Source organism: Schistocerca cancellata, chromosome 1 (assembly GCF_023864275.1).
Source record: "Schistocerca cancellata isolate TAMUIC-IGC-003103 chromosome 1, iqSchCanc2.1, whole genome shotgun sequence".
NCBI classification, from domain to species: Eukaryota; Metazoa; Arthropoda; class Insecta; order Orthoptera; family Acrididae; genus Schistocerca; species Schistocerca cancellata.
This window is the reverse complement of record NC_064626.1, coordinates 305,753,329-305,773,445: the sequence shown is the minus strand read 5'-3', so window position 1 is coordinate 305,773,445 and position 20,117 is coordinate 305,753,329. Positions and strand designations below refer to the sequence as shown.

The 20,117-nt window shown below is 43.1% G+C and overlaps 1 protein-coding gene across 1 annotated transcript in view; it reads right to left on the bottom strand.

The window, feature by feature from the left end:
• Nucleotides 1-18,908, bottom strand: part of LOC126172641 (MAP7 domain-containing protein 1-like) — a 275,245-nt gene extending 256,337 nt beyond the window's left edge. The window contains exon 1 of the mRNA XM_049920898.1: nt 18,723-18,908. Coding sequence (XP_049776855.1) covers nt 18,723-18,743 — 21 coding nt within the window. The 5' untranslated portion in view covers nt 18,744-18,908. The remainder of the gene's footprint in view (nt 1-18,722) is intronic.
• Between the last annotated feature and the right edge of the window lie 1,209 nt (nt 18,909-20,117).

The window sequence follows — 20,117 nt, the reverse complement described above, 5'->3', positions numbered from 1 at the left end:
AGGAAAGGTAAAGGCACCAGAGAGGCAATTCTGATATTGCGGTTGATAATGGAAGTACGACTAAAGAAAAAATCATGACACATTCACAGGATTTGTCAACCTGGAAAAAGCATTTGACAATATAAAATGGTGCAAAATGTTCGAAATTCTGAGAAAAATAGGGGTAAGCTTTAGGGAGAGAGGGGTAATATACAATATGCGCAAGAGCCAAGAGGGAATAATAAGAGCGGACGACCAAGAACGAAGTGCTCATATTAAAAAGGGTGTAAGGCAGGGATGTAGTCTTTTGCCCCTACTGTTCAGTCTCTACATTGAAGAATCAATGATGGAAATAAAAGAAAGGTTCAGAAGTGGAATTGAAATCCAAGGTGAGAGGATATCAATGATACAATTAGCTGATGACATTGCCATCCTGAGTGAAAGTGAAGTAGAATTATATAATCTGCTGAATGGAATGAACAATCTAATGAGTAAAGAATATGGACTGAGATTAAATCGACAGAAGACAAATGTAATGAGAAGTAGCAGAAATGAAAACAGCGAGAAAGTTAACATCAGAACATGGTCACGAAGTAGATGAAATTAAGGAATTCTGCTACCTGGGCAGCAAAATAACCAATGATGGACAGAGCAAGGACGACACCAAATGCAGGCTAGCACTGCAAAACGGGCTTTCCTGGCCAAGGGAAAGTCTATCAAACATATGCCTTAATTTGACAAAGAAATTTCTGAGAAGGTACTTCTGGAGCACAGCATTTTATGGTAGTGAAACATGAACTGTGGGAAAACCAGAAGAGAAGAGAATCGAAGCATTTGAGATGTGGTGCTAGAGACAAATGCTGAAAATTAGGTAGGCTGAAAAGATAAGGAATGAGGAGGTTCCATGCGGAATTGGAAAGGAAAGGAATGTGTGGAAAAGGAGAAGGGACAGGATGATAGCACATCTGTTAAGACATCAGGGAATGACTTCCGTGATACTAGATGGAGTTGCAGAGGGCAAAAACTGTAGAGGAAGGCAGAGATTGGAAGACATCCAGCAAATCACTGAGGACTTAGGTTGGAAGTGCTACTCTGAGATGAAGAATTCGGCACAGGAGAGGAATTTGTAGCAGGCTGCATCAAACAAGTCAGGTAGTGTAAACTGAAGGTGGAGCAGGGAGGAAGGGAAGGGAAGGAAAGGACCTCATGATGTTGGCTGCATCAGGACTTTACGTGGAGTCAGTGGCACTGAGTGAAAGTGTGTGCCGGACCAGGACTTGAACCCGGCATCTCCTGCTTACTGAGATTAACCACTGCTCCACCCAGACACAGTGTTTATCATAACTGTGCAGACTATCTTGGTATGTACCTTGGCTGACCCACTTTATCACCTAGTGCCACCTATCTGCAGTCCCCATTCACATCCTTCATGCCCGCTACTTTGAGATTTTGAGATTCTTACAGAAGCTCAAACATGATTGCGCATTTACCTTCATGGTGGTGGATTCATAGCCCATCAAGACAACTCAATTGTATGAATGCATGGTCTCTGTTCTTACGGAAATGTTCAAAAGACAGACACCACGCGGAATCCGCAACTGCGATACACATTACGTAAATTGAAGCTGGAGGGGGGGTAGGGAGGGGGGAGGGGAGAAAGGAAAGGAAAGCAACACATGATGTCATCTCCATCTTTCAAACACGCCTGAGAGAGCGAACAGATACCATGCATTCATATAACTCTGTTGCCTCGATGGGCTACAAATCCGTCACCTTTAGTGCAAATGAACAATTACATTCAATCTCCTATGGGAATCTCAAAAATAGCGAGCATGGAGAAGGTGGATAGGGACTGTGGAAAGTTAGTGCTAAATGGGCATAGGAGTTGGCCGAGGGGCGTACCAAGATAGTCTGCACAGTTGTGATAAACACTGTGTCTGGGTGGTGCAGTGATTAACGCAACTGTCTAGTGAGCAGGAGGGCTCAGGTTCAAATTCCAGACTAGCACATTGACTCCACATAAAGTCCTGATGCACCTGACATCAAGAGAGCCTTCCCTTTCCTTTCTCCCCCCTCCACCTCATGTATCATGAGATGACCTACTCAGCCAACCCATGCCGTGCTGTTTGCAGCTGTGCTGTCTTATACACCTGCTGCTTCTCTATTTTTGGGAATGAGTATTATGTTGCCTAACACCTTGCACCATCAAGTTAGTTATGCACTCGCTTTATAGTTTGTCATGTATATGTTGCTATGCCCCATGAATACATCTGTAACTGGTGTAAGTGCTGATCCACACACAGGGGGTTTCAGCAACAGTTCCCTAACTTCAGTGGGCCTACTTCTTTGTGAGCATGTTACCTCCCAAAAGGCTTCTTTTCAATTACCCCCATTACACCGGCGAGTTCACTAGGAAACATTCCATTGGCCGTACATGTAGCTGGGAGGTTTGATAGATGTTTAAATAGTCTGAGCAGCCTGACGTGACGTGGCACACTGTGTGTGGGCAGAGCTTGCCTGGGAGATAATGCCACTGAAGTAATGACTACTAATGTAAGAGCTCACCCCCATAGCAGGATTTCTTGTGGCATGTGCAACATTCTACATTCCTTTGCTTCTTTGTTGTACCTTGTATAGGTAAATCTTTTTACGTACTTCATTACTGGCAACAATAGGGCCTATTCCTCAGCATGTATAGCAACTATAAATACACTCTCATGAAGCAACAATCATTTCAATGCGGCCTATTCTTTTACAGCTCGCTAACGAATAGCTTTTGCCATTGGATAAATAACACTAACTATCTGTGCTTAAGTGAACATGAGATTGTTGAACTAAAACATAGTATTACACAAGAAAGTCTGAATCTTTCTCTTGTTTGGATGCCCCTCACATGCATTTTGCTCAGATCTGCATGTTTTTACCAAATAATTCCGCTATTATAAATGAAAAGCATAATACCGTACACGTACAGCATCAGTATTACACATGTTGGAATATACTCACTGGGTTATTTTGGTACTTGTTAGTTACGCTTTCACAGCTGGGTTCTGATGACAACACTCGATGTCTCCGCATTATAACTTGATGACAATTCTTGTTGTTTCTGCATTATAACTGTAATGGCAATGAAACTGCATTCAGTGTGCTAGCCGCTTAATCGGGTTCATTTGTGCACAGCCTGCTTGTAAGTGGAGAGGAAGTTTCCACAGAACCCTGGCTGGTGAAGTTTGTACATGGTACACAATAATATGATTTGGCAAAACACAATCGTGCCATTATCTACACTCTACTCTTACACTCATATTTCTCATACCTATACTACCAATACATGTGTCCTAACAATCACATTAATTTGACTGAGTGTGGTTCAGAATTCTGGAGGAGTAAAGCTATACTACATAGTAGCAGAGCTCAGAGACCAGCACTGTACCTTGTGGCCAGCTCAATGAGAGCGCTTCACTTGCACATGCTGATGCGTGATGGCTTGTCACTTATATCCAGTCACTACCTCATTGCTTGCCTCCTGTACACTTCAGAGAGGTTCTGTTTCATGTAGCATATTTTCCACTCATGATTAGTAACTAAATGAATATGTGGGGTGAATCCTGACAAGCAGCAGTGCCAGCAGTAGATGAACTATTTTGTACCCTATACTTCATTAACTGGTTGTACTGCAGTAATGTATTTCCATTACTGGAATTTGGTTAGTTGGCTTTAAAGGGGGAGGGACCAAATTGCAAGGTCATCGGTCCATTGTTCCCAGTAAAATAATTACACAACAGAAAGAAGAAAAGGAAGGAGACATACAGCACAATAACAAGAGAAAGGAAGAACCAGAAGAACGACCAACACTACTATGGACAAAAACCGGAAATGAAAACCATAGAGAGAAGCAAGAAACAGGTAGAAGGGATAAAAACAAGAGAGCAGATGACCGTGGCTGGCTAACGACGAGAATAAAAAGGAAAAGCCAGCCACTCTGCAACACATTAAAACATCCACCCTAAAAGCATTAGAGTGGAGAACACAAAGGGACAAAGGTCATGCACTAAAACTTATATAGAACAATAAAACACACCGTCATGTATAAAACGTAAAACTAAATTAGCCGATGAGGCATTGTCAGCTAAAATTAATGGCAACGAGCCCGGTAACTGAAGAGTCTGTCGCAGTGCAGCCAAAGGAGGACAGCTCACAAAGATATGGGCCACTGTCAGCCGGGCGCCACACCGACACTAAGGTGGGTCATCACAGTGCAGGAGATAGCCGTGTGTCACCCAAGCATGGCCAATACGGAGCCGGCAGAGAACCACAGAGTCCATGCGAGAGGCCTGCATGGATGACTGCCACACATTCATAGTCTCCTTACTGGCACACAGTTTGTTGTGCATGCTGAGGTTATGCCATTTTGTCTCCCAAAGCCGTAAAACCTTACGGCATAGTACTAAATGCAGGTCAGTTGCAGAGAAGCTGATCTCCATAAGCGGTTTCCACATAGCCTGTTTGGCCAGCCTGTCAGCTAGTTCATTGCCTGGGATTCTGACGTGACCTGGGGTCCAGACAAACACCACCAGGGCATAGACGGACTCCTCGGTGGTCGCTATCTGGACTCCTCGGTGGTCGCTATCAAAGGATGATGAGGGTAGCACTGGTCGAGAGCTTGTAGGCTGCTCAAGGAGTCAGTACACAGATGAAATGCTTCCCCAGGGCAAGAACGAATGTGCTCAAGAGCACGAGGTATAGCCACCAGCTCGGAAGTGACAACATTGCAGCCATCGGGCAAGGAATGCTGTTCAATATGACCTCCATGGACATACGCAAAGCCGACGTGAGCATCAGCCATCAAGTCATCAGTGTAAACCACTTCGTGGCCTAGGTATTCATCAAGAATCGAGAGGAAGTAGCAGCGGAGAGCTGCGGGGTTAACTGAGTCCTTAGGGCCATCTGAAAGGTCTGGCCTAGGTGCACACCATGGAGGTGTATGTAATTGGACCTCAAGTATAGGTGGTAAGGGATCGGACACAAACTGCAATTGGAAGCACTGACCTGAGCCGCCGATGCGGGATATGAACCGCCGTGGGTGGGAAAAGGACACACAGGAGAACTATGAACGCGCGCAACGTAACTGGCGAGCAGTTGTGCACGCCTAACCTGCAATGAAGGCACTCCGGCTTCCACAAGGACGCTGGTCACTGGACTCGTCCTAAAAGCTCCTGTCGCTAGGTGAATGCCACAGTGGTGCACTGCGTCGAGTAAACACAATGCTGAGGGTGCTGCCGAACCATAAACCAGACTCCCACAGTTAAGGTGGGATTGAACAAGCCCTCTGCATAGCTGCAACAGCGTAGAGTGATCTTCACCCCCGTTGATGTTGCTCAGGCAGTGGAGGGTTTGAAGTGCTGCCAGCACTTCTCCTTAAGCTGATGAAGGTGAGGAAGCCAAGTTAATAAGGTGTTGAAAACCAGTCCTAAGAATCGATATGTCTCCATCACAGTGAGTGGATCATCATTAAGGTAAAGTTCTGGTTCTGGATGAACAGTACGACGCCAATAGAAGTGCATAACACATGAATTTGTGGCCGAAAATTGGAAACCGTGGGCTTGAGCCCATGACTGCGCCTTGTGAATGGTTCCCCGTAGGCGCCGCTCAGCAACACCAGTACTGGTGGAGCAGTTTGAAATGCAGAAGTCGTCTACATACAGAGAAGGTGAGACGGACAGCCCTACAACTGCTGCTAGACCATTAATGGCTACTAAAAATAGAGAGACACTCAATACAGATCCCTGCGGGACCCCATTTTCCTGGATGTGGGGGGAACTATGGGAGGCACCAACTTGGACACGGAAAGTATGTAGCGACAGGAAATTCTGGATAAAAATTGAGAGTGGGGCTCGGAGACCCCACTCGTATAATGTGGCAAGGATATGATGTGTCGTGTCAAATGCTTTTCACAAATCAAAAAGGACGGCAACCAGGTGTTGGCGTCTGGAAAAGGCTGTTTGGATGGCAGACTGTAGGGACACAAGATTATCAGTTGTAGAGCACCCTGGTGGAAGTTGCCCCGACATGGAGGCAGTAGGCCACTTGATTCCAGGACCCAACCCAACCTCCGACACACCATACGTTCTAGCAGCTTACAAAGCACATTGGTGAGGCTGATGGGCCGATAGCTATCCACATAAAGTGGGTTTTTACCAGGTTTGAGCACCAGAATGATGGTGCTCTCCCACCACTGCAATGGAAAGACACCATCACACCAGGTCCGGTTGAAGATGTCAAGGAGATGTCGCTCGTAGCCAGATGAGAGATACTGATTGTGGATCTGATCTGGTCCAGGAGCTGTGTCGGGGCAATGAGCAAGGGTACTGAGAGGCTCCCACTCTGTAAATGGGGCATTATAGGATTCACTGTGGCATGTAGTAAACGAGAGGACTTTCTCTTCCAGCCAACGTTTGAGAGTGCAAGAGGCTGGGGGGCAATTCTCTGACACAGAGGCTCGAGTATAGTGCTCAGCAATCGTGTTTGTGTTAGTAGATAACACGCCATTTACATTAACACCGGGAACACCTTTTGGGGTCTGGTACCCGAAAACGCGTTTGATCTTTGCCCAGACTTGGGAAAGTGACGTATGGTACCCAATGGTCACGACACATCTCTCCTAACACTCCTGCTTCCATCGTTTTATAAGTTGGCAAACATGAGCACAGAGCCATTTAAACGCTACGAGGTGCTCCAGGGAAGGGTACTGCTTATGCTGCTGTAGAGCTCACCGATACTCCTTAATTGCTTCAGTGAATTCCGGCGACCACCAAGGGACTGTCTTTCGCTGGGGGCACCCTAAAGATCGAAGGATCGTGTTTTCTGCCACAGAAAAGAATGTTGTAGTCACCTGCTCAACTATCACATCGATGTTCTTGTGTGGGGCAGATTCAACAGTGTCTGCAGAGGTGAAAGTTTCCCAGTCTGCATTGCTTAAAGCCCATCTGGGCAGGCGTCCATGGGCTAGACGGCGGGGCAGTGACAGGAAGATGGGGAAGTGGTCACTACCACACAGGTCATGTGCTCTCCAGTGTATAGATGGGAGAAGTCATGGGCTGCTAATTGATAAATCAATGGCCGAGTAACTACCTCGAGCCACACTGAAATGTGTGGTGCCCCCAGTATTTAAGAGGCAGAGTTCGAACTGAGACGGTAAAATTTCAACTTCTCTGTTTCGGCCAGTAAGCACAGTGCCACCTCACAAGGGGTTATGGGCGTTAAAATCTCCCAAAAGTAGGAAAGGTTTAGGGAGCTGATCAATCAGTGCAGTTAATACTTTAAAGGATACTACACCATCCAGAGGAAGATATACATTGCAGATAGTTATTTCCTGCGTTGTCCTTATTCTGACAGCCACAGCTTCAAGAGGGGTTTGAAGGGGCACAGGTTCTCTACAGACTGAGTTTAGGACATAAACGCAAACTCCACCTGACACTCAATTACAGTTGCTACAGTTCCTGTAGTATCCTTTATAGCCGTGGAGGGCAGGGATCCGCACTGCCGGGGGCCAGGTTTCCTGGAGGGCAATGCAGAAAGCAGGTGTAAAGCTTAACAGTTACCACAGTTCAGCCAGGCGGTGGAAAAAACCGCTGCAACTTTACTGGAGGATGATGTCATCGTGAGACTGGGAAGGCATGGAACATTCAATGAGGCAGTTTACGTCTCAGGGTCACCTGCTGCCAACGACTTTTTGCCTGAGCAGTCTATATCCATTTTGTCTGAGGGTCCGGCGAGATCTAGGTCCTCAGTGGACACTAGAATCTCCACCTCATCAGCAGACGCAGAACTCAGAGGTAGCGTAAGACAATGTCATGAGTACAGGATGTAGGCGTTCAAATTTCCTCTTAGCTTCAGTGTAGGTCAGTTGGTCCAGGGTCTTGTACTCCGTCATTTTCCTTTCTTTCTGAAGAAACCTGTAGTCTGGCAAGCAAGGCAAATGGTGCTCTCCACAGTTGACACAGATGGGAGGCGGGGCATATGGAGTATTGGGATGGGATGGGCGTCCGCAATCTCAACATATGACACTGGAAGTACAGCGGGAAGACATATGACCGAACTTCCAACATTTAAAGCACCGCATTGTTGGAGGAATATAGGGTTTCACTTCACAGTGGTAGACCATCACCTTGACCTTCTTGGGTAATGCATCACTCTCAAAGGCCAAGATGAAGGCACTGGTGGCAACCCGATTATCCCTTGGACCCCAGTGGAAAAATCAAACGAAATGTACACCTCACCGTTCTAAATTACCCCTCGGACCCCAGTGGAAAAGCCAAACGAAATGTACACCTCGACGTTCTAAATTGGCGCGCAACTCATCGTCGGACTGCAAAAGAAGGTTCCTGTGAAAAATGATACCCTGGACCATATTTAATTTCTTATGGGGTGTGATGGTTACAGAAACATCCCCCAGCTTGGCACACGCGAGTAACGCCCATGACTGGGCAGAGGATGCTGTTTTAATCAAGACAGACCCAGATCTCATTTTGGACAAGCCCTCCACCTCCCCAAACTTGTCCTCTAAATGCTCAACAAAAAACTGAGGCTCCATCATCATGAAAGATTCCCCATCAGCTCTTGAACGTACAAGGTACCGGGTTGAATAAGAGCAGCTGCCATCCTTAGCCTCACATTCCTCCCATGGTGTGGCCAGGGAGGGGAACGATTTGGAGTCATACTTCTGTGCATTGAATTGAGCCCGCAAATGCTTAGAGACTTCTGGTGTTTGACCACCAGCAAGAGATGATGTACTACGCTTCATCGCGTGTCATCCACCCTGATGCCACCCACTCCAACCAGGTGCCTTCCCCACGGGCGCCACCCAGCTGCAGCACAGGCCACCTGGCAAGATGGCCATTGCTGAAGGTCCTGATGCCCCAGGGGATGGGCATCTACCCCTTGGCATACATGGGGAGTTAATGGCACAGGCATCAGCAGAGCGATCCCTGTGTGGTCAGGGGGCTACAACCAACAGGGTACATGGCGACCCCACCACAACAGACTGGCTACCGTGCTGGATATCAGGTGCAACCAAGCAAAGAAGTCCATTATCATCGTCAGCATAGAAAACGATACTGCACAGTTGATGGAAAAATACGCACCCAGAAGCGTGACCTCGCCTAACAGTTGGAGAATGAGCAGAAATGCAGATCCACATCAACGAAGGATGCGATAGGCCTCAGCGCATGATGGACACAATGCACCATGTAAGATGTCCTCCCCAAATTGGCTCGCTCTTTGGGAAAATCTTGAAAAATGGAGGTCAAACCCTACAATGGACCATCACAAAGGCTGAAACGTGTGAGACTCCTTTTAGTCGCCTCTTACGACAGGCAGTAATACCTCAGACCTATTCTAACCCCCGGACCCACAGGAGGGTACTTGAGTTTGACCCAGACACTGTGGACAGTCCTATCTTCATCACTACCAGGTATTTTTGGCACTAAAAGTGGCTTCCAACAAGCATTGGAATACTTTTCAAATCAATCTTCTACTTCATCATATGGGCATATTTCGTATTCACTCAAAATTCTCACAAATTAATGTGTGTTCTATGACATGGTATCTACACATCAATTTCAGTTCACACTTATATCGTTTGTGGTCTTTTACAGTATGTCATGCCACACACTACTCATACAACGTAGCCTAAAAGATGATTTTCTGTATGGCACATTAAAGCTTTGATGCATTTTAATCAACACATTACATGATTAGGCAAACTTCATCAGATTGTTGAATAGCTTTTGCAAAGACTACGTCAAACATTAGAGCCCCCATATTAATAATTTCTTCCAGCGCAGTTAATACATAAAACTGTATCATGAAGCAAATACACAGCTATACAACTTCTATGAGAATACAGTGACACATCAACAACACATACTTTTATAGTGCCTGTCAATTATTTCCTTTTGACTTGTGTCAAATTACTGTACACAGTATGCATAATACTTTGGTATCATATCAACTGCAGTAATTAGTAAGAAATATAGTCATTGGCAAGAGATAGAGCAGGAACTATTCAATCCTAGTCACACTGTGGCTAATTAGTTCATCACTAACTGTTCATGTTACCACAGTCAAAGGCTTTCTCTTCGGACGTTGCTAGATAAATCACATTGAGTGCTCTGAATTGAGCCAACATGTCCAAAGTCAGTGCAGCATGTTTTTGATTGCTGAGTTGGAACAATACAATAGTACCCCATAAACTAGCATGGGTTATTTCTTACAACTGAAATTAAATTTTAAAGGCATTAAAAGCACATAATGTTTGTCAAATGGGTGATATACAATTTGTCTCTGTAATCAAAGATACTTGGATTTCTTATAAAATCACACTAGTGAAAGTGAGCTAGTAGATGTTGATTTGACAGCAACCCTTCTGTTTGCACCACCTATGCCTCATTCTGCAATGTGATATTTCATGTTTTAATTACTTCTTGAATTTAATACATCATTCTACTTGTGACCAGTATACTGACCAATTATGTTCAATATTATACGAGAATTATTCAGAAAGAAAGGTCCAAACCACCATAGCTAATCGAATGCCACAATAACATCAAAAAGTGTATGTGCACCAACTCCCGATATGTGTTGTTCATCACATGATACCATTTGCTTTGGCATTGTCACAGTATACTGTTTACAGTATCAGTTCAAAATCTTTAAAACAACTGATCAGCCCACCAACTGTGACATACAGTCAGAGAGTCTGTTTTTGATAGCAAGGGAAGTTGCAGCAGTGAAAATTCATCGACGGTGATGTGAGGTGTATTACCCCAGTGCAATGAATAATAGCAGTGTGTGTAAGTGGGAGAGAGCTTTCAAGGACAGATGAGAAAATGTCCATGATGAATCACAGTCAGACCAACCAACAGTGATAGAAAATTTGGTAATAGCCATGGAAGAAAGGTTTTGTGAAGACTGGTGATTCAGTCTCAACTTTAGCATTGGAATTTCTAAATGCGAGTAGAAAAATTTTGCACAAAATTGTCTCCAAAATGTTGCTATTTTGCAACCTGTGCGCACACTGGGTTCCCAGGCTGCTTATAGAGAAACACAAAATGGAAAGAATCGCCCACTTGATTATTTTGATTGATACAGGCCACCAATTTTTAGAGAACACTGTCAGAGGGGACGGTACGTGGGTTTCTCACATGACCCCACAATGTAAACGTCTGTCAATTGAATGGCGTCACATGGTACCATCAGTGAAAGTCAAGGCCAAGGAGACAATCTCAACACGCAGGGTTATGGCAACCATGTTGTGGGATAGACATGGAATCTTGTTAGTAGAGTTCACACAGCAATAGACAACAAAAAAACAGCCCCCTGCCTCGCTACCCTGACTAAACTTCGACGAGCGATACAGACCAAGAGACACAGCATTCTGACACGTGGAGTTTTGTTGCTGCAAGACAAAGCAAAACCCCATTCTGCCATTCACATCAAAAATCTAATCAGATCTTTTGGATGGGAGCAGATTGTCCACCCACAATACAGTCCAGACTTGGCACCGAGCACTGCCTAAAGGAGTGTCTTGGCAACAAGCCCTTCGCAACAGATAATGAGGTGAAAGAAGCAGTTGAAGACTAGATATCCTCACCTCTATGACTTAGGGGTATGAAAGCTTGTACAATGTCATGGCAAATGTTCAAATATGGAAACTATGTGGAGAGATAGAGAAACATGTACAGGGAAAAAGGTATTTAAATAATATATTATGGTTTATGTTTTATAATAATCTGGACCCTACTTTCAGAATAACCCTCATATTTAGATGTTCCACATGCTGCCACATAGCCACTCACCAGCATATTCTGACTTTCTCATGTAAGGCATTAAATGTACTTGAATTGTTCACCTATGATACAGATAGTATATTTTCATGTAAGGTGTCATAAAATCTCATCTTGTACCAGTAGCTGCCACTGCATCCAGCAAGTGCCATTGTACTGCTAGGCAGCAAACCCAACTGTTTTCAAGATTTTATAAATCCTCTATACCCTATTGAAAGGAATGATTTCTATCTGAACCAGGTACCTCAGTGTTAAGAGGGAGTGATTCTGACAATTGCATACGTTCATACAGATCTTGCCCGTTATGACAAGAGCATCCAACTTTCCACTCAAAACACTTGGGGATATGTTGAAGTACTCTACCTCATTTGCAGCGTTCTTCCACATACGACTGCACAAGTGGATGTATACTTGTTACATATTCACTGTCTTCTGGTCACTTTGATATGATCCCTACTGCTTGTGCCCATATATTGCTCATACACATAGTCCTGAGCATACAGTAACACCCATGGTGATTCAGAAGTTGTAGGATTTGCAGCAGCCAGCCCCTCTCTAACATAGCTTTCTTACTCATTACGAACTGATGCAAACCCATGTCAAACAGGTATGAATTCAAATAACCTTCCCATGGTACAGTTTCTTATGCTGCTGAGAGGGCCAGACTGCAGCCATCCGTTCTGCTGTAACTGGTGGGCGATTGTCGTCAGTGGCTACCCACCTTTTTAATTCTCACAGGTCCCTGTGCTATTGTAGCTACCCTTTCTTTCTTCTTCTGCTGTACAAGTGTAACTCTAGATGAACCCTTCTGGTGTTAATGGTTTTGCTATCTTACCTCTACACCCATAATTTTGAGGCATGGCACCCTTTCTTATCAAGGTATCCAGTTATCACTCCTCTCCTGCGGCTTTACTGTTGGGTATGATCTGTTTCCTTTTGTACATAAACAGGTACACAGTCAGTACTGACACCTTGTTACTGATTAGTAAATATCTTACACTCTCGTTTTATTTTGGCTGTGATGCTTGAGTATATGTCCAGTCTGTTGTCCTTCCTCCTAATCTGCATTTGCACTTGTTGCAAATACTCTCCCCAGTTTGTGATTTAAGAGCAGGCTGTTGTAGCCTACCTCATAGGAACCTATTATGTACGCCTGTTCCAGTCCCCAATTCTGAACAGATAACAGACACCCTTTCCTACCCAATCATCCTCGGTGAATTCTCGTCTCCAATTCAGTGCAGAGCATACAGTACTGCACTGCAATGCACTGGATTGCCAGGGATGTTGAGTTGGAGGGATGGTCACGTTCATAGTCCTATCCAGAAACATCGTTTTTGATTTAGCTGCAAAACCCTCTGTATTTTAACTTGATATTTTGCCGCTTTCCTTGCCACAAGTGTAACATACAGAGGCCAAGCACTAGCCTTTGGCTAAGTTGCACCAGACATGCCGCATTCATGTTTCTCTTCCTTACTTTCCAGCCTGTGGCAACAGAATTTAAAAATTGAGCTTTCACTGTAAACTTTTCAGGTAACATTCCAATTCCCAGGAGAACCAGAATTCAATGCAGACAGCCAATTGAAGAGGCCATGAGCAGACAATGCGAGCTCCTGCAGGTGCCCATGTCTGGAATATCACAATTGCTCAGCTCTACACTAAACCATCTAGTTTGGAAAAAAAAATAGCAATTGTGGCTAGTGGCTGGCAGACAGTTTTCCCTTGGCACAACCAAATTGTGTAGTTTTAGGAATACTATGTATGGGAGGTATGCGACTTCTCTTTTCCCTTGGCACTAAAAAGATATTTGTGATTCAGTTTTGGATAATGTGCAATCTTCAGGTTGTCAAATGAACAATGTGGTATGTCCCAACACACCAAACATAAAACTGTTACTAATCATGGTCCAACTAACTACTCTCAATAAAGCATCACGCTATCATAACAAATTAACAGCCTCTGCCACGGTGGTGAACTGCCTCAAAATTAGTACAAATAGGATGCAGCACAAAAATTTCCTACTCCGTACAAATCTGAATTGAAGGGAGGAAGGAATGTTCCAAAGATGATGAGGTAATTAGAGTTTGGGCACAAGTTCCGAAATAGGAAAGGAAAGATGGAGAAAGGGGGGAGGATCTGTGGTGTCCATTCAAAGGAATAATCCAATCCAATCTAATCCATCCCTGACAACCTAAATATATATATTTCTGCAGCTCGTGGTCAGGTTCTCGCTTCCCAAGCAGGGGCTCCCAGGCTCGAATCCCGGCAGGGTCAGGGATTTCCACCTGCCTCAAGATGACTGGGTGTTTGTGTTGACCTCATCATTTTCATCATCATTCATGAAAGTGGCAAGATTGGACTGAGCAAAGGTTGGGAATTTGTACGGGCACTGATAACCGCACAGTTGAGCGCACCACAAACCAATCATCACCACCATCATCATTTAAATATATATGGTTGAATGGAGATTTGAACCACTGTCTACCAAAATACGACCCAAAACTTCTCCTAGCGCTGTTCCACATGCTTGATTACCTTATTAGAAAGTATGTCCCATCAACAATGGGATCATCCGAGACAGAGCATAAGCTCCAATTAAGGAAGGATGGGAAAGGAAATCATCTGTGTCCTTCACACAGGGGCCATCCCAGCAGTTGCTACCTCATTTCAGGGAAACAAATGAAAACTTAAACCAGGATGGTTCGGTGGGGATTTGAATTGTCATAATTCTGGATACAATTCTAGAGCTTTAAATATTGCACCACTTTGCTTGGTTTCATTACTCGTGAGCAGACACCAACTCTAGCAACTCCTACTGCCAAAACAAGTAAATAAAACACCTACATAAAATAATAGATAGAAGATACTTCCTCTCCTCTCAACCTTCCCATTTTAAATTTCTAAACACAACACAATACACTCATACAAAATAGATAATAATATTATGCATCTCCTAGCTATTATTACTGATACAGTAATGAAGTGTGCTCCTCAAGATTTAATTTTGTCCTTTTCTCTTTTTCGTAGACATTAATGATATTGCTTGCCCAACCCCTCCTCATCCAAATTCCCACATGTTAATGAATATAATAGATTATATTCATAATATATTTTTCCCACATGTTAAGCTACACAGATGACACCTCTTCTGTTTCATGGGAAATATGTAAAGTGCTCGAATCAGTACGACTCGTGTAATCTCAGTTTTTGCATACACTAATACAGGGTGTTACAAAAAGGTACGGCCAAACTTTCAGGAAACATTCCTCACACACAACTAAAGAAAAGATGTTTTGTGGACATGTGCCCGGAAACGCTTAATTTCCATGTTAGAGCTCATTTTAGTTTCATCAGTATGTACTGTACTTCCTCAATTCACCGCCAGTTGGCAGAATTGAAGGAAGGTAATGGTGACTTCGGTGCTTGTGTTGACATGCGACTCATTGCTCTACAGTACTAGCATCAAGCACATCAGTACTTAGCATCAACAGGTTAGTGTTCATCACGAATGTGGTTTTGCAGTCAGTGCAATGTTTACAAATGCGGAGTTGGCAGATGCCCATTTGATGTATGGATTAGCACGGGGCAAAAGCCGTGGTGCGGCACGTTTGTATCGAGACAGATTTCCAGAACGAAGGTGTCCCGACAGGAAGACGTTCGAAGCAATTGATCGGCGTCTTAGGGAGCACGGAACATTCCAGCCTATGACTTGCGACTGCGGAAGACCTAGAACGACGAGGACACCTGCAATGGATGAGGCAATTCTTTGTGCAATTGACGATAACCCTAATGTCAACGTCAGAGAAGTTGCTGCTGTACAAGGTAACGTTGACCACGTCACTGTATGGAGAGTGCTATGGGAGAACCAGTTGTTTCCATACCATGTACAGCGTGTGCAGGCACTATCAGCAGCTGATTGGCCTCCACGGGTACACTTCTGCGAATGGTTCATCCAACAATGCGTCAATCCTCATTTCAGTGCAAATGTTCTCTTTACGCATGAGGCTTCATTCCAACTTGATCAAATTGTAAATTTTCACAATCAACATGTGTGGGCTGACAAGAATCCGCACGCAATTGTGCAATCACGTCATCAATACAGATTTTCTGTGAACGTTTCGGCAGGCATTGTTGGTGATGTCTTTATTGGGCACCATGTTCTTCCACCTACGCTCAATGCAGCACGTTATCATGATTTCATATGGGATACTCTACCTGTGCTGCTAGAACATGTGCCCCAACACAACATATGGTTCATGCATGATGGAGCTCCTGCACATTTCAGTCGAAGTGTTCGTACGCTTCTTAACAACAGATTCGGTGACCGATGGATTGGTAGAGGTGGACCAATTCCATGGCCTCCACGCTCTCCTGACCTCAACCCTCTTGACTTTTATTTATGGGGGCATTTGAAAGCTCTTGTCTATGCAACCCCGGTACCAAATGTAGAGACTCTTCGTGCTCGTATTGTGGACAGCTGTGATACAATACGCCATTCTCCAGGGCTGCATCAGTGCGTCAGGGATTCCATGCGACGGAGGGTGGATGGATGTATCCTCGCTAACGGAGGACATTTTGAACATTTCCTGTAACAAAGTGTTTGACGTCACACTGGTACGTTCTGTTGCTGTGTGTTTCCATTCCACGATTATAATAAAATGAGCTCTAACATGGAAAGTAAGCGTTTCCGGACACATGTCCACATAACATATTTTCTTTCTTTGTGTGTGAGGAATGTTTCCTGAAAGTTTGGCCGTACCTTTTTGTAACACCCTGTATAATTATTGGCCAGTTACCAACACTTCACACAATTATGAAATGGAAGTGGGCAACATCTCCGGGCAAAAACAAATTCCGTGTTATCATAAGAGAAATACTTTCCCTGGCTAAATCACATTCATGTTAGGACTATAAGTGGAGAAATTAGTAGTAGCTTACACACATTCTGCCCAGCTGTCAAAAGCAGTCCCCTGTATAGTATCAAATGGTTCACAGGGCTCTAAGCACTATGGGACTTAACATCTATGGTCATCAGTCCCCTAGAACTTAGAACTACTTAAACCTAACTAACCTAAGGACATCACACAACACCCAGTCATCACGAGGCAGAGAAAATCCCCGACCCCATCGGGAATCGAACCCGGGAACCGGGGCGCGGGAAGCAAGAACGCTACCGCACAACCGTATAGTATTAGAAATGGTGTATTACGGGACAGTTTATTTTGCCTTTAATTAGGTGTTGAACTGAGAAGGTATGCTGCAGATATAAATCTCACTAAAATATTAGTATTGCAGAAAAGGGCATTTGGGTTGGGTCTTGGGTTAGGGTAGAATACGCCCTGTCAAGAAACCTTAGTAAAACAAATATCTAAAAAACACTTCTTTGTATTTTTTATACACTAATACCATTTTTCTATACAAAATGCTTAGGTCAGAAGGAAATTTCGGTGATGCCCATGACTAATACTAGAAGTAAGAACAGTTACTTCAGACACAGAACTAAATTACAAAGATCATGATCCACATATTGCCAAATTTGGTGCAATATGTTCATAGTCAATGAAGAACATCTGAAGCAAAATTATTCAAAATAAAATAATATTCCCAGTTGGAAAAAAAAAACAAAAGCTTTGCTACTTCATTGTCCCAGGAGGTGAAAGTAACCCCCCCCTCCTCCATGCATTTTTCATAGTTTATGCAAAAATACACAAAAAAGCATCAAAATAGCTACTGGAGACATGTCCCTTACACTGTCATATACATTTGCTAAATATAAATTGCAATTTTAATCTTTTATGATGGAAAGTAGATAAATATGACAAAGTGCATTTAAATATGGTATGGACATAAGCTTTCAACTACACTTCAGGTCAATATGTTACTACAACCTCTGTTTGGCACTGACATTGGCTTCACCAGTTTATCATGTTTCAACCAAACCTACTCCTTGGGCTGTGCTACCAATCTGCCACAACCGAAATTTTAGGGAAGGGGCGAGGGATGGCAGTTTGCAAAAGTAACTCCTTACATTTCATTACTGTATCAAAAATTAATTATATCATATTCATGATATTGATGACACCACAGAAAAAAAAATCAATAAATAACAATCTAACAACAATGGGAAGGGACTCATCATGTATTGAGAAGCAGATTGAGTTACAGGTACAGTCCTTCCCCCAGGGTCTGTCACAAAACAAATATTTAATTGTAACAGTGGATTTGGAAACTGAGTTATTTAATCAGTGAATACATATGGGAAGAGGAAGTGAGAAAATAAATAATAAAGAAGTAAACATAAAATATTCAAAATATTTTTATTTATCTAAGTGTAGATTGAAAATATAACATAAATATTACACTCATTCATCATGCCATTATAACAATACATCTCATGCAGAAATTTACTGGTATACCACATTAAAAGAACTGAAATTGTATACTATTTATGCAGTTTGTGAAACATGAAGTCGGCAATTATTTCACAGTTATTTGACTTACGCAACAAAAATAGACTCATGCTTAAAATATCATGTGAGAGTAATAATGTAACATCATGCAGGTACTTCAAACAATGTGATTACCATGGGCAGTCGAAAATTTAAAGAAATACAAAAAAAATTATTGTTCTGCGTGTACCAGAAATCTCTTTTTGTACAAATCGAAATGTTCAATACTACTGTGGCACGTGACGATAAATGAATATGGGCACTAAAACACAAATTTTTTGCTGTTAAGGTAATAAATAAAGACAGATAAAATTTTACTCGATTACAAACCTATATAAAAATGAGTGGGCAGAGCCTCACTTCCTTTTTCTTTTTACATTAAATACGTTTGTCTACAGGTTTTACACATAAATGCAGTGGTAAATTTAGCGTCAACACAAAATTTACATACCACACTATCCTTTCGGCTCATGTTAAGACTTATTGTGCTGATGCCATCGTTTTAAAAACCGGTCTTTTTGTGTCGCGATTGACCCTTATGTCCGTAAACCGCACGGCATATCACAGTCATTTCGCACCTTGAAATTTATTTGACAGTCCGTCAGGTGGTAAAACACAAAGATATTTATACCCACTCCAAACCTTTTCCCAAACATAGATACTCTGGTGCAGACAGCTCTATTTAAAGATGTTTGCTTGACCTTCACGTAATTTTTGAACGGACAAGGTACCATTCTTCAGACCTATTAACCATAGATTTTGATGAGTCTTAGGGATGTTTAGTCTGCCCTCCCCAGGAATGGATAATGTACGGAAATTTTTCTTTTCCCCCGCATGGAAGAACGACAGATTTTAAAAACACCTCATACAACACTTTCGGGAACTTTGCTGATGTTGCGCAGATTACAACATTTTTTTTTTAATTTGTGACTCAACTCGTCAATTCTGTCAACTAACTGACCAAATTTTTCGGATAACTATTGCACACATAAGAACCATTGATCACTATACAATGTGGAAGCACAAATCTGATCTCCGAATATAGGCACAATCTAACGTATGTTAAACTGGGATGGATATCTGGTTAGCAACGAAATAAACAACGCTGTTTTTCCGATCGCTCTCAAGAATATTGAGGAAGGGAGATTAATTATTATCAGTTCGACTCTCAACTGTGTTGTCTGCAGTGAAAAACTTTTCGACGAGCGGGAACCGGTAACGACAAATTGTTACTTGCAGTACTGAGCAGTCGCTTGTGCTTCGTGCGTCGGCCGGCACCGATTTCATCAGGTATTTTGTGGAACTGTCAAGGTTTTTCTTTAGTGTAATCTACTGAATATTTTAACTACAAGTAGTTAGTAACAAGTGTCAAAGCATCGTCGCTGGGAGATTTCTCTCAGCGGCTATTTTTAAAATGGAAATTAAAGACGAAATCCCAGTCGATATGGCCAAGAGTCGGCTATCGCTTTGCATAGGGGTCACAACAACGAGACTGTCATGATGCACCCTCCTTCAATAGTGTTAATTACAAATAAGCATCAATGGGGTACCATCGAAATGTGCTCTCAAGATCACTGTCCTCAGAATGATCAGATGGAGATGGATCAGTATTCATTAAGTTCAGCTGTCTTGTCGCAGTGTCGGACAAACAACACCCAGCGACAAAAGGCAAGACACATATCACCATCACCCCAACAGGCAGCAACTCCTGACGTAAATGTTCCAAAGAAGGCAAAGGCAAGTGAAAAGCACAGTAGTAACGTTGCAGGTGACGTAGATATGGTAGATATTGATAATGTTGCACACACTGTGGAAGTTCAAGGGGGAGACAGTAACTTGAGTGTAA